We start from the raw sequence: 13,952 nt of genomic DNA, 5'->3' as shown, positions 1-13,952 counted from the left end.
CAATTGATCGCGCAACTTCTGGTCTGGTCGGCTCCGAGCGGGTAAAATCTTTATATCAGTTTCTGCCGTCACCTCCATAAAGTCAGCTTCTCCGCTTTTCAGCTCATTACTATAAACAACCATAATTTGGGGGCAAACAGGTTCCTAATTTAAAAAGAGGAAGGTATGGAATTCGTGTCGTATTAAATAAAAAAGTACAATATTTTTTTTATCAAATTGTATTAAACTTCATGTCATTTCCCTGTATACATTCATCTCCTGTCCTGTTTTGCGCCCTCAGTTTGAAATTTTGAATGACACTTAAGTTTCTTTATATTCAAAATGAAGCGCTTCAGGATAAGTAAAAAAAATAATCATCCTTTATTATATAGATAGATAATTTCAATAAATCACAGAAGTTTCAACTTTATGCGCACTATTTTCCTTGTAATGAAGTTCAATAATCTTAGAAAATCAATTGAATAAGAGACGATTGGGTATTAGAGATATCTACATTTGATGAAACGTCCGCCCTTTGAAATTTCAGAGTTTCATTGCTCTGCGCGGGGAGGAATATCTTCCTCTACCAATCTTCTCCTCTGTTTTGCGAGTTAAAAGTATGCACTGATGCTAAATTGTTTGTAATCAAATCTGATCTTTCCAAAGAAAGTTTCAATATATCTTTGAGAATACCCTTTTCTCGGGACCCTTTTTATGGCAAGAAAAATTGATAAAACACTTTAGCTTCCGCGCTTCGCGCGGAGTTATTATCATTTTAAGTTCCTCCATTGTATACCTCTTTTGTGTGTTCACAATCACTTTTGAAAACAAGGTTCAAAATCGCAATAGAGTCAACCGAATTGGAGGTACTAGAGACAAGAGAAACGGCTCCTTTTCATTTTAATTTATGAAACACTAAAAGCTTCGCGCGGGAGGGGGAAACTCCCCCTCCCTGCACCCACCCCCTAGGGAGCGCGCTTCGCGCGCTCTGTAAGTGTTGGCACGCTTCGCGTGCATTTACCGCCCCCTCCAAAATGAAATCCTGGCTACGCGGTTGTGAGAACTACCTTTATAAAACTAGTTTAACGTGTTGTGAGAATGGTCGAAGCGATCTTGGAAGCAATCTTCCAAACCGATTCAGAAAACCACATCGCGATGTTGTTTTCAAGATCGCTTTGCCTCGTTAAACTGGTTTTTTCGTAAGCGAGGACACAACAGTTCTTCGGGAAGGGATCTTCGCACACGACAGGTGTAGAATGCCTATGCTGCGGTTTTGAATTTCACGCAAAACGCGTTACTCCACTGAGAGCATTTCCATAGCAACAAAAGTGCTTTACATGAAGTGATTTTGAAAACCACTTTCATGTGATCAAGTGGGAACGCTAGGAAAGCGATCTTCCAACTGGTTTTCTGAATCTGTTTCCAGAAAACTAGTTTTAGAAAGCGTAATGAGAACGGCCTCTTATATAGACTTTCAACTGTTGTTGGAAAAATATTGAAGGGAATATGAAAATATCAGACTTTCAGGTGAACTTTCAGAAACGACTGTTCATATGATATTACATGTTTTTTCATTTATGGTCTTATTGATCACATTTTAATTCCTGAACTTTCTCATTTCTGATATTAATTTAATCTGCTCCAAGTTCATCTGATGTGTTATTCACTATTGCTACATTTTGATAGGCATTTTCAATGTGGGCTTTATCTAATGTGTTATAATTGAGAAAATAAGGCATCCAATTTTTTTCCCAAACATATCCCACCAAGTGTTATAATGCCTATGATCACAACCAAAGCCTGCCGATAAATTGCTTTAAAGCACTCTTAAGTTCAAGTGCCCAACTGCTTAGCAAGTGTCGAATAACAATACTCAGGTCACGAACACGGCAGGTTCTCTAAGTGTCGGGCATGTCGCACATGCTGCGTTAGAACAACATTCATGTTTGCCGACCACCTGGCCTGATGTTTATTGAAACAATACAAGAGTGCGGTTAGACTGGAAGATATGGATGCGAATGGGAGACATTTGGAAAGTTTTGGTGTGGGATAACTGGTTTAATTTTCTAATGGTGGTATGCTCAGATGAAAGGGGGATAACAAGGGGACTAGAATCATAAAGAGAGAAAGATGCGAGATAGGGATAGATACAGAGACATTTAGATGAAGGGATTAAGAGATGGACAGAGATACAAAAATACAGAAAGACAGATACAGTCTAGACATACAGACGGACAGATAAACAGAAAGATAGACAGACAGATAGACATACAGCGATAGATAGATAGGTGAAAAATGCAAATCTACTCCAGCCCCCTTAAATGAAATGTTCAATGTTGTTTGTCTTAATGCAGATATAACACTAACTAAATAAAACTAGAAGGCAAAAGTTGGTGGACTTTTCCCTTCATCCTTTTCAACTCACTTCAACTTCAAGTTCTAATAAATACTTAATGTTAGTTTTTCATCAACTTTATGATCTTGAAGAAAGCTGAGCATGGTCTTAAAATAAACAAGACACACAAATGGACCATAAAACTCAACTCCAAGAACTTTTTCTTTCAAATTATCTGGTAATTGAAAGGGGGAGGGGGCTATGAACGTTTGACAGCCGGGAGTTTGAAAATATGTGCAATGGCAATTAAAGATATGTTTGCCTCTGATGATGGATAAGCCGTGTACCAGAGCAGTGAAGGTATGTTTTATGTATCTATGATATCATATTGTTTGACGAGCATTAGTGTCACTTGTATTTACAGGATTGAATTTCCATCTTGATTTGTTGCTACACAACAATTTGTCAACAATATCTATGTCGTTCCCTTTTGCCTGGAGGCATGTCTGACCTGTCTCCTTCCATTCTTGTCAATTTCTGTTCCTTTCTAGATTACCATTTGCCTCAGCCTCTCTTTATCATCTGTCACTCTATTTTATTTCTATTTCAAATTTTTACAACTTAATTATACTTGCATTGCTTTCCATCTGTCATCCAATGCCTTTATCAATCTCATGCTCTTGCATTTGCAATAATATCAATAGCTATTCAGCGTTCACTATCATTTTGATTGAATATGTGTGGTGATTTTTTACCTGATTGCTAAGAAAGCATGAATGCTTGTAAGCAAGCAACCAGGGAACCGACGGCTTAAAGTCCCCTCCGAAGGACCTGGTACTGAGGATTAATGCCTTACCAAAGGGCACTAGCGCACCTAGTGGGAATCGAACCCGGGTCACCAGAATACGAATCCCCAGCTCTACCGACTGAGCTATCGCATTGCATTTCCACCTATTTCTTTTTTGATGAAAAGTTATCATTTCTTTATTACTTATTTGTATTCATGTTTTTATCAAAAATCATCACGATTTACATATTCTGATTTTTTCTGTTTTTATCATTTCTTGATAGCCTTATATTTTAACCTCTTCCTTGTCAACACCCCCAAAGGCCCTACAGGTTTCATTATTATCTTTCACCTTCCCCTCCTTTTGCTCTTAACCCCCTCCTCCCCCCCTTCCCTCCACCCCAACCCTTCCCCCCACCCTGACCCCTTCCCATTCTATCTCTCCCTCTATATATTTATATATATATCTCTCTCTTTCAGTAACTCTATTTAGTTACTTTCTTTTATCTTCTATCTACCCCTCAATTTCTCTCAACTTCACTATACTCTTTTCATTCTCAACACATTATTCAACTTATCCATCCAACATTCTAGGCCATGTTTATGCTTCCACTTTTCAGGCCAGAATCAGCGTTTCCAAACGTGATTAGTCCAAAACACAGTTGCGTCCATGCTTACTTTCATTTAAATGCTGTTTCAAAACGCTGATCGTAAACTCACAAAAAGGTGCATTTGTAAACGTCGTTTGACCAGAATCAGGCTTTCTGGGGAAGTATAAACAGAACCACAATCATAAACATGAAAATCCGCGGGGAAATACAGTCATATTGCTCCATGTAATCTCTACGTAATAACCAGAATCGGACAAAAAAAAGTTTCGAAAAAAGGCGAGCCCAATTTGACCTCGCTTTACGATGCGAAGCCAACTGGAGATCATGATTTGCTCTGAAAAGTTAAGCATAAACAGCACTCCCAGAACCACGTTTACGACTGGCGTTTTGAATCAACGTTTGAAATCGCTGATTCTGTCCTCGCAATGGAAGCATAAACACACCCTAAGACCCCCCTCCCTAAAATTTAGATCCCACTAAAATTCAATTTGACTGTGTTCCATTCTAATCTATCAACAATCAGCTAGAGTATACATACCAAGAGGATACTTTAGGATTGTTTAGGTTGATTTTCCTCTGTTAGTGTAATGGTTTCGATGAGTGAGGTAGGTCCTATCATATCAAATAGTAGAGGACATGTTTTCTATTGCAAGACTACCTGTTTTGATCAATCTAACTTCCTTTTGATAGGTATCAGAATGATGCTTTTCTTTCTACAGCTGCAGATGGTTTATAAAATGACATGACAACATTCTTTGAAATATTGTGTTGAAAATGCAGGCCAGATTTAGAGCGTTGGGTCTTGAATATTGAATTATGCAGTGACTGACTGAGTGAACCATTAAGAACAAAATTACCTGGTGAGTTGAATATAAATAAATGAATAAATAACAAATAAATCAGCTATCAATGGATTGATAAAATATGCTAATTTACATATTGATGACCCTATGAATATGCATTCCTTTTATCCATGCACGTGAATATAAATTATTATTACTATATATATATATATGTATATATATATATATATATATATATATATATATATATATATATATATATTACACAACAATATTAAGTTAAATCTTTAAGAAAAAAGATTTTCTATTCTGAATACTTCACTGCTGTAAAAAATGGCAAATAAGTTTTGGAGAATGCCAACAACCGCAAAATCAATAAAAGCCTTATTCAAATCTTTACAATACCAATAAAAAGAAATATTAAAAACTTTGGGGAAAAAATATGAAGATATGATGCTCATGCTTGTAAAAAAACACAAATTTAAAAACTCCCGGAAAGAAGTTTGATCACATTTGTTCGCATCATCAAATTTTTATTTTGAAGTGTCATGCTCCTAAATAACGAAGCTTCATTTCTCTGAAAATGGTAAATAAATCACAAACAAGGATAACAAGAATCATAAAGGGAGAAAGAGAGGGATAGATACAGAGAGATTTAGATCAAGCCTGAGTCGAATCGATTTTGAAATCGGTGTTCGATCGATGTCATCGAACACCGATGCAGATTTTGCAAAATCGGTGCATCGAAAAAAAAAAAAATACGTCAGCTGGCCGATTTGTTTGGTTTACACAATCAATCATCAAAACATCAGTAATGTCCAACTTTACTACTACTTACTTGATTTCTATTGCCCCCAAAATGAAACCGATTGAGTAATTATGATGCTATTCACCATTATTTTGAAGTTTATTTCGATCATAGTTCGAGTCTTACTCGTCTGCTCGTGCCGAGATAATTTATGCACGATGAATTCATGAATGGAAGTCATGGCCATCGATCGTGCATGCGCAGTACTGTTCTTTAATCAACCAGAAAATGGCCGGAAATTGACGCGATCAACGTAAAATAAAGCTTGCTTTCATGAACAATATTAATATCATGACCATAGAATATTATTTAATCGTAATATTTAACAATAATTTGCATATGATAATCATTAATATGAATTTAGAGCTTGATGTGAAACGTTTGTATTTCGTTTCAATTTTCAATGGCGGACATCTCATGACGATCGACTTCTTGAGTCGAGCTAGTGCACTTGTCTAAAAAAATAATCATCACGTCAGGATTGATTCTCGAACATTGTCTACATGTACATGCAAAAACTCTGTTCAAGTTCGTAATATCACCATATACATGTAATAACATCTTACATGACAAAACATAGAAAATTGCGTCGATTTTTTTTTCCCATCAATTTGAAGCTAGTTTGTGCCGGGGTTTGTGCCCAACTTTGGGCTCTGATTTCATGAATGGGAAAATATGTCATACGTCATCGAACACGCATGCGCATTGTGCTTATTTTCTTGGAGCTTGGAGGAGACGTCCAGAGATGGAATAACAACAGAAATAATCCCAGTATTAATTCTTCCATATGAACATAACATACTTTGCTGACATCGTCAATATTCTTAGTATGACCATAAAATCTTTTTAAATCGTAATAATTTAGATGAATTTAGGGCTCGATTCGAAACATTCGTATTTATTTTGATCGCATGCTCAATTGCGTCTAAAAAACTGGATTGTCATTATCAGGATTAATTCTCGAACATCGTCATAACTCATATTCCACAATCTTTCCTCACAATCGTTATATCAGCATTGAATAGCAATTCAAATGACCATCCAGAGATATAAATTTATTTGGAGCTCATTTTGGATCCAACTACACAATCTCAGGCAAGTTACAGCGCTCTCCGTTGATTGCACTTGTTTGCTGGCGCTGACGTCAAGCACGCCTGTCGTTTCGGCAGAGTGAGTGTACGGAGCTGCGGACGGGGCTGGTGAATGGACTGCGAATGCTAGTTGACCGAAAATCATTCGGATCGACTCTGCGTGATTCATGTCTTTATTATTGTTTCATTTTAAACTTATATGTTGTCATCTGCAAATATCATTGTTGAAGATATTTTGGGAAGAATTCTGCTTTGGTCCCCGGCCTTTTTTTGTGTGTTTTGTGATCATGGAAAATACAAATGAACTTTGCTCTGTCATCTGCTTGTGCTACGCTCACCTGGCCAACGCCAGCGCAGCGCACACCGTCAGTGCGTAGTGCATATGCAAAGCGCATCAATCGCATTGACGCAAAAACAAAAGACTACATTTTCCCCGCCTTCAATATTCGATGCATCGATGTTCGATCGAATTAGAGCTGTCGAACACCGGTTTTCAAAATAATCGATATGACTCAGGCTTAATTTAGATAAAGAGATACAGAAGGAAAGACAGATACAGTCTAGACGTATAGAGATCGACAGATAAACAGAAAATAGATAGAAGATAGCTAGTTAGATAGATCAACCCCAGCCCCCATGAATGAAATGTTCAATGCTGTTTGTCTTATTAAAATATAGCATTGGTTCAATAAAACTAGAAGCCAAAAGTAGGTTGTACTTTTCCCATCATCCTTTCCAACTCACTTCAACTTCAAGTTCTGATAATACTGAATGTTAGTTTTTCATCAACTTTATGATCTTGAAGAAAAACGAGCATGGTCTTAAAATAAACAAGAAGTTTGATCACATTTGTTGGCATCCTTACTCCAAAATCATCCAATTTCTATTTTGAAGTGTCATGCACCTAAATACCGAAACATCATTTCTCTGAAAACGGTAAATAAATCACAAAAATTTATGAATGTTGAAAAAGTAAGAAGATCCGTTCATTACCTTGCCTTCTACAGTGATCCTGAACTCCGTGAGTCTGAAGTTCATTTGTTTGATTTTTGACCTGCAAAATAAAAGGAAAAGAAGAAAAATTTGGAACAGGTAAGGGAAAATAGAATACTAGTCTCCAAGCTCAGACTCAAAACTGACAATTTAACAATTATACCATGTCTAGAATGAAGACTAGACTCAAAACTCTCTGTTTTTACATACTTTACGGGTCAATAAAACCCTAGAAAATTATCTTAGGCCACTGAGATTATTTGAATCGTAAATAAAAAACCCCGAATATATCACAAATGATGCTTGGTACACTGAGAATTCAGAGTACAGAAAAACTTGTTAAAATGTTAGCCCCTCTTGTTGAAATGATTTTCTCTTATATAATATCACACAGATCGTCGATCAACGACTTTATATCATTTTTTTCTTCTTATATGTATTAAATGTTTTGTTTTGTTCGTTTTTTCATAGAAAAAAAAGAATGAATATACAAGAAATGATTGAAAAAAGGGGGAAAAATAAAAATTAAAAATAAAAAATAGTATTAATCAATAAAATTGTTACCCCACTCTTTATACAGTGAGTGGCAAAAATAGTCAATCATGACTTATTGCCAAATAAAAACAAGGAATGGAATGGAATGGAAATGGTCTATGTAGGTCCATGATAAGATAGAGGCAGCAACAATATGTGAACCTAGTCTCACTGCTTCAGACAATATGCACTAGGTGAATTGCAATATAGAGTCTGTGCCATCAGACTAATGGAATGCTAAGACAAAATAATAAACCATGAATGAAAGCATGTGAGAAAAAGGAAATAAGACTAAGGATTGATAATTACTGGATACATATTTACAATAAGGACAATTATAACATGAATAGTCATGTACATTTTCTGGTTATCTTTGTTTCACAATGGTAGAAATGATAGAGTGGATAGAAGGAAATTTGCTATTTGAATTATAAAGGCATATTTTTAATTCTACAGGTCCCCTCAATCCAACTTTACAAAATTCAAATTCAAGTTTGATTTATTTTCAACAGAACATAAAGTATAATACCAATTCATTTCATGCATTTACAGTTACATACAATATATAAATAATAATATACATGTAAAGCTTATGTAACATAACTTTACTCCACTTAATATTACTCTGCTGATAGTTGCGCCGCTGCATCGCCCATCCCTCCCTTACACTGGGCCCAGTTATTTGTACATTCTTCATCTCCAACCCCCATATATCTCTCTGCACTGTACTGCTCTACAAAGTAGTTGCAAAGTACCATTCTCTTCTTGTTATGGAAGATGACCACACCCTTGGGCGTGGCCCCAAGGAAGTACTCTATAATGACCCCTTTCTATCAAATGTCATAGGTGATCCTCCATAAACTCTATCTTCCACCCACAACCCTACCAACACCACATTGCTCTACTTACCAGATATATAATGCCACCTTCTTCTTGTTATGGTAGACGACCACACCCTTGGGCGTGGCCCCTAAGAAGTACTCTATATGATAACTTTCTACCTAATTTCACAGGCGATCCTCCTTAAACTCTATATTCCACCCACGACCCTACCAACACTACACTACTCTACTTACCAGTTATATAATGCTACCTTCTTCTTGTTATGGTAGACAACCACACCCTTGGGCGTGGCCCCTAAGAAGTACTCTATATGATAACTTTCTATTTAAGTTCACAGGCAATCCTCCTTAAACTCTATATTCCACCCACGACCCAACCATGACTACACTACTCTACTTACCAGTTGTATTACGCCACCTTCTTTGGTATGTAGACAACCACACCCTTGGGCGGGGCCCCTAAGAAGTACTCTATATGATAACTTTCTAACTAATTTCACAGGCGATCCTCCTTAAACTCTATATTCCATCCACGACCCTACCAACACTACACTACTCTACTTACCAGTTATATAATGCCACCTTCTTCTTGTTATGTAGACAACCACACCCTTGGGCGTGGCCCCTGAGAAGTACTCTATATGATAACTTTCTATTTAAGTTCACAGGCAATCCTCCTTAAACTCTATATTCCACCCACGACCCAACCATGACTACACTACTCTACTTACCAGTTGTATTACGCCACCTTCTTTGGTATGTAGACAACCACACCCTTGGGCGGGGCCCCTAAGAAGTACTCTATATGATAACTTTCTAACTAATTTCACAGGCGATCCTCCTTAAACTCTATATTCCATCCACGACCCTACCAACACTACACTACTCTACTTACCAGTTGTATTACGCTACCTTCTTTGGTATGTAGACAACCACACCCTTGGGCGTGGCCCCTAAGAAGTACTCTATATGATAACTTTCTACCTAATTTCACAGGCAATCCTCCTTAAACTCTATATTCCACCCACGACCCTACCAACACTACACTACTCTACTTACCAGTTATATAATGCCACCTTCTTCTTGTTATGGTAGACAACCACACCCTTGGGCGTGGCCCCTAAGAAGTACTCTATATGATAACTTTCTATTTAAGTTCACAGGCAATCCTCCTTAAACTCTATATTCCACCCACGACCCAACCATGACTACACTACTCTACTTACCAGTTGTATTACGCCACCTTCTTTGGTATGTAGACAACCACACCCTTGGGCGGTCCCCTAAGAAGTACTCTATATGATAACTTTCTAACTAATTTCACAGGCGATCCTCCTTAAACTCTATATTCCATCCACGACCCTACCAACACTACACTACTCTACTTACCAGTTATATAATGCCACCTTCTTCTTGTTATGTAGACAACCACACCCTTGGGCGTGGCCCCTGAGAAGTACTCTATATGATAACTTTCTATTTAAGTTCACAGGCAATCCTCCTTAAACTCTATATTCCACCCACGACCCAACCATGACTACACTACTCTACTTACCAGTTGTATTACGCCACCTTCTTTGGTATGTAGACAACCACACCCTTGGGCGGGGCCCCTAAGAAGTACTCTATATGATAACTTTCTAACTAATTTCACAGGCGATCCTCCTTAAACTCTATATTCCATCCACGACCCTACCAACACTACACTACTCTACTTACCAGTTGTATAACGCTACCTTCTTTGGTATGGTAGACAACCACACCCTTGGGCGTGGCCCCTAAGAAGTACTCTATATGATAACTTTCTACCTAATTTCACAGGCAATCCTCCTTAAACTCTATATTCCACCCACGACCCTACCAACACTACACTACTCTACTTACCAGTTGTATAACGCCACCTTCTTCTTGTTATGGTAGACAACCACACCCTTGGGCGTGGCCCTTAAGAAGTACTCTATATGATAACTTTCTACCTAATTTCACAGGAGATCCTCCTTAAACTCTATATTCCACCCACGACCCTACCAACACTACACTACTCTACTTACCAGTTATATAACGCCACCTTCTTCTTGTTATGGTAGACGACCACACCCTTGGGCGTGGTTCCTAGGAAGTACTCTATATGGTCCATGCCTATCACTTGACATAGGTCCACACCATACATCTCTAGCCGCTTCACCCTGTCCAGGAATCCCATCTCTGCTTTAGCTGGTTGCAGACCCCTGAAATAGATGGGGAAATGTAAAATCAGATATCTTTTTGTTCTGTATAACTTTGTGGAAACATCATGATCTTACACTTTTAAAAAACTCCCCAAATCAAGGTATCATTGCCAATGTAATCATTACCTGGCTCTTGGCAGAAAGATTAACATTTGAATGCAACTCTAAGAAAAAATCAAATGCAAGTCCTGAATGGATGCTTTTGATTAGTTGAAAATCAAGTCGCGATTGATAAAGTTGCAATAGACCATTGCAGTTAGGTCTGAATGCAACATTTTCGGAAATAGGCCCTAGAGCTATATGAGGTTGCACGAATGAAAGGGGTACGGTATATGTTTAATCTATATCTTGATGAGTGGAGGTGAGAAAATAACAATATAAACACTATTTTTTGTATTTAAATCAAGAGAGGCTATGATTTCAGATATATTTAGCCATGTGGATCCTACCTGAGTTTCTGATGGTGTTCTGAGATAGCTTTCTCAAGTTCTTCCGTCTGATTCGGTACAAAGCGGAACTCAGACACATAGCCCTCTGGGTGGAGCTCTTTGTCGTAATCTCCTAATTCAGCTGCGAGAGAGAAAGACAGAGGAGACAATTCAATCATTGATATTGATCAAGGAAACATAAAAACAAATTGATAGCCAAAAATTACTATTTTTCTTTGTTTATCAAAAATGAATAAATAGGGTAAGAGTGATCATTTCCAAGAATCATCACCTCAGTATACAAGATCCAAATTTGTGGCAACTGTCTTCATGAAATAGATGTAATTATCATCTATATAGAGCGTTTTAGCGATGCATTAAAAACGCTTATTTTGGTCTGCATCAATTTTCTGTGCAGTGTCAGAGCGTATCCCTAAAAAGACCGAAATCCGAAGAATATCCCATTGGCTCCTCTACAAAACTTGTTATTGAATATGAGAGCATATTCAATAGTATAGTGCGCATGCGCAAATGCGTGAAATATACAACATGTACAACAATGAAAGCAATGCGATGCGCACCAAGAGCACAACGACACTAAATGACGTCATAATGGACTACATGCAAGTTGGATGTCAACGACCAAATTTGATCTTATGAATGATGAGGCCATTATGTGATAAGTGATGTGACTTGTTCAATCAAATTTCTTCCTCCATTTGATTGGTAGGGGTGGGATAGATGATAATAATTATATTGGATGTTTTATTTCATGGAATACCTGAAATATTCCACTCGTTAGGGCCAATATTCCACTCATCTATGATTCATGGAATATTTGCTTAACTCTTGGTATTCCATTCTGACCCATCCAATGTAATATAAATGTACTTTTGCTAAAGAAAAGGAAGAAGTCAATAACATATTAAAAAAACTTTATTATCCAAAAATTGAGTATTGGTCAATCAAAATAAGGACTTCTGTAACAATTGTATGAGTGGAAATTACAAAATAATAATCAAACATAGTATGACATCTACGTGTAGTGTGGGGAGCATTTCGTGAAAGGACTTGTTGGACGTTTCATCTGACAAATCCCGTTTTATCAGACAGTTACCATAGTAACAGTGCCTCTCAGCCGATCAAAATCAAGGGAAGAGGTCAAATCTGACAACTTGTCGAACAAAAATTTTGATGAACCAACTCACCCGATTTATAAATAACAAAAAAAAAACTAATATAGAATGAACCAATTCGATTGGTCTACTGTCATTATTTCAAAAAGGATGATAAACCAATAAAATGCTTTGGACTAGATGGCTTTCAAACACCCAAATGTACAACCTGGGGGGGGGGGTGTTTCACTAAAAGTTAAGAATGACTTAAGAGTCAGATTTAAATGCTGATGCGCAATCTTCTTGATCAATATGCAGTAGTGTGCATCCTCTTCGCATGATCTGACCAATGCGGTCATGCCTTTTATGCCGCGCGCAACTAGGCATCTAAGTGCGACTCTAATAGGGAAATTCAAGAAACTTGCAATCAATTGCAAGTCTGTTTTGGGTTGCAAAATCAATCATACATGTAAGTTTTGAAATTGATTGCAAATTTGAGATTGATTGCTAATCTGCTTCTTGAAATAATCAGTGTAATCTGATTAGCTACATTTAAATTGTCAATCTATCAATTGTAAAATTGCAAAAGAATATTTGCAACTGATTGCAAATATTTCCTTGCAACATCCCCTAAGTCATACTTAAATCGTTGTGAAACACCCCCAGGTAACTTATTGGCACTTATAAAAACTTGTTTTTCTTTGAGTATTCAATATATATTTAAATGGATTTTGGGGGTATTCAGCGCATAATATCACAATTCAACATGAAGTAAAAGTCAGAAATTTCTAGTACAGTACTACACACATTCTATTGATGCAAGAGATGGCCTTTGATCAAGTTATTAGTCATAAAAAAGTTACACGTATATTTAATGAGGATTGTATTGCACATAGGAATATTTATGATATCCATGATATTAAAACCAAAAGTATGGAAAATAAAATGCCAGTGGGGATAAAACCGGATACAGTCCATCTCATACAAGTGCATTTCCATCAGGTATTTTGAAATCTTGGCATTTTTATCTCTGAAAGACTCTGATGAAATCGATACATCGGATTTAACACTTGTTCCTTGCTTGTACAACGCACAACAATTGCCTACATCTATTAAGCCACCATCAAAATAAAACAATGCATATTTACTTTATGCATTTGATCCCACGCTACATGCAGAGGACTTCGCCCAGATTAAGTCCACAAAACATTTTATCTGATTAAAAACTTGTATCCGTAGGGAGTGATACACAAACAAACGCAACCGCAAACCCAATCACGTTGTGAATTCGAACAGAATCCAATAAAATTACCAGTAAAGTGTTTGTATGTACAGTATAAATAAAATTTATGTGCCAAATAGCTGTGGAAGAAAATGCGTAATTGCTGAGAAATGAGC

At 37.1% G+C, this 13,952-nt stretch overlaps 1 protein-coding gene across 4 annotated transcripts in view; it reads right to left on the bottom strand.

Annotated features, from left to right (window-relative positions):
- Positions 1-13,952, bottom strand: part of LOC121415202 (band 4.1-like protein 4A) — a 91,582-nt gene that overhangs the window by 52,960 nt on the left and 24,670 nt on the right. For all 4 annotated transcript variants that reach the window (XM_041608363.1, XM_041608364.1, XM_041608365.1 and 1 more), the window contains exons 5-7: positions 11,461-11,581; positions 10,835-11,011; positions 7,408-7,468 (exon numbers count right to left, since the gene is read on the bottom strand). In XM_041608363.1, the coding sequence (XP_041464297.1) occupies positions 7,408-7,468; positions 10,835-11,011; positions 11,461-11,581 (359 nt within the window). The remainder of the gene's footprint in view (positions 1-7,407; positions 7,469-10,834; positions 11,012-11,460; positions 11,582-13,952) is intronic.

The sequence above is a fragment of the Lytechinus variegatus genome, chromosome 5 (genome assembly GCF_018143015.1).
Source record: "Lytechinus variegatus isolate NC3 chromosome 5, Lvar_3.0, whole genome shotgun sequence".
Taxonomy (NCBI): domain Eukaryota; kingdom Metazoa; phylum Echinodermata; class Echinoidea; order Temnopleuroida; family Toxopneustidae; genus Lytechinus; species Lytechinus variegatus.
The sequence above is the reverse complement of the archived record's forward strand: the minus strand, read 5'-3'. Positions and strand labels throughout refer to the sequence as shown.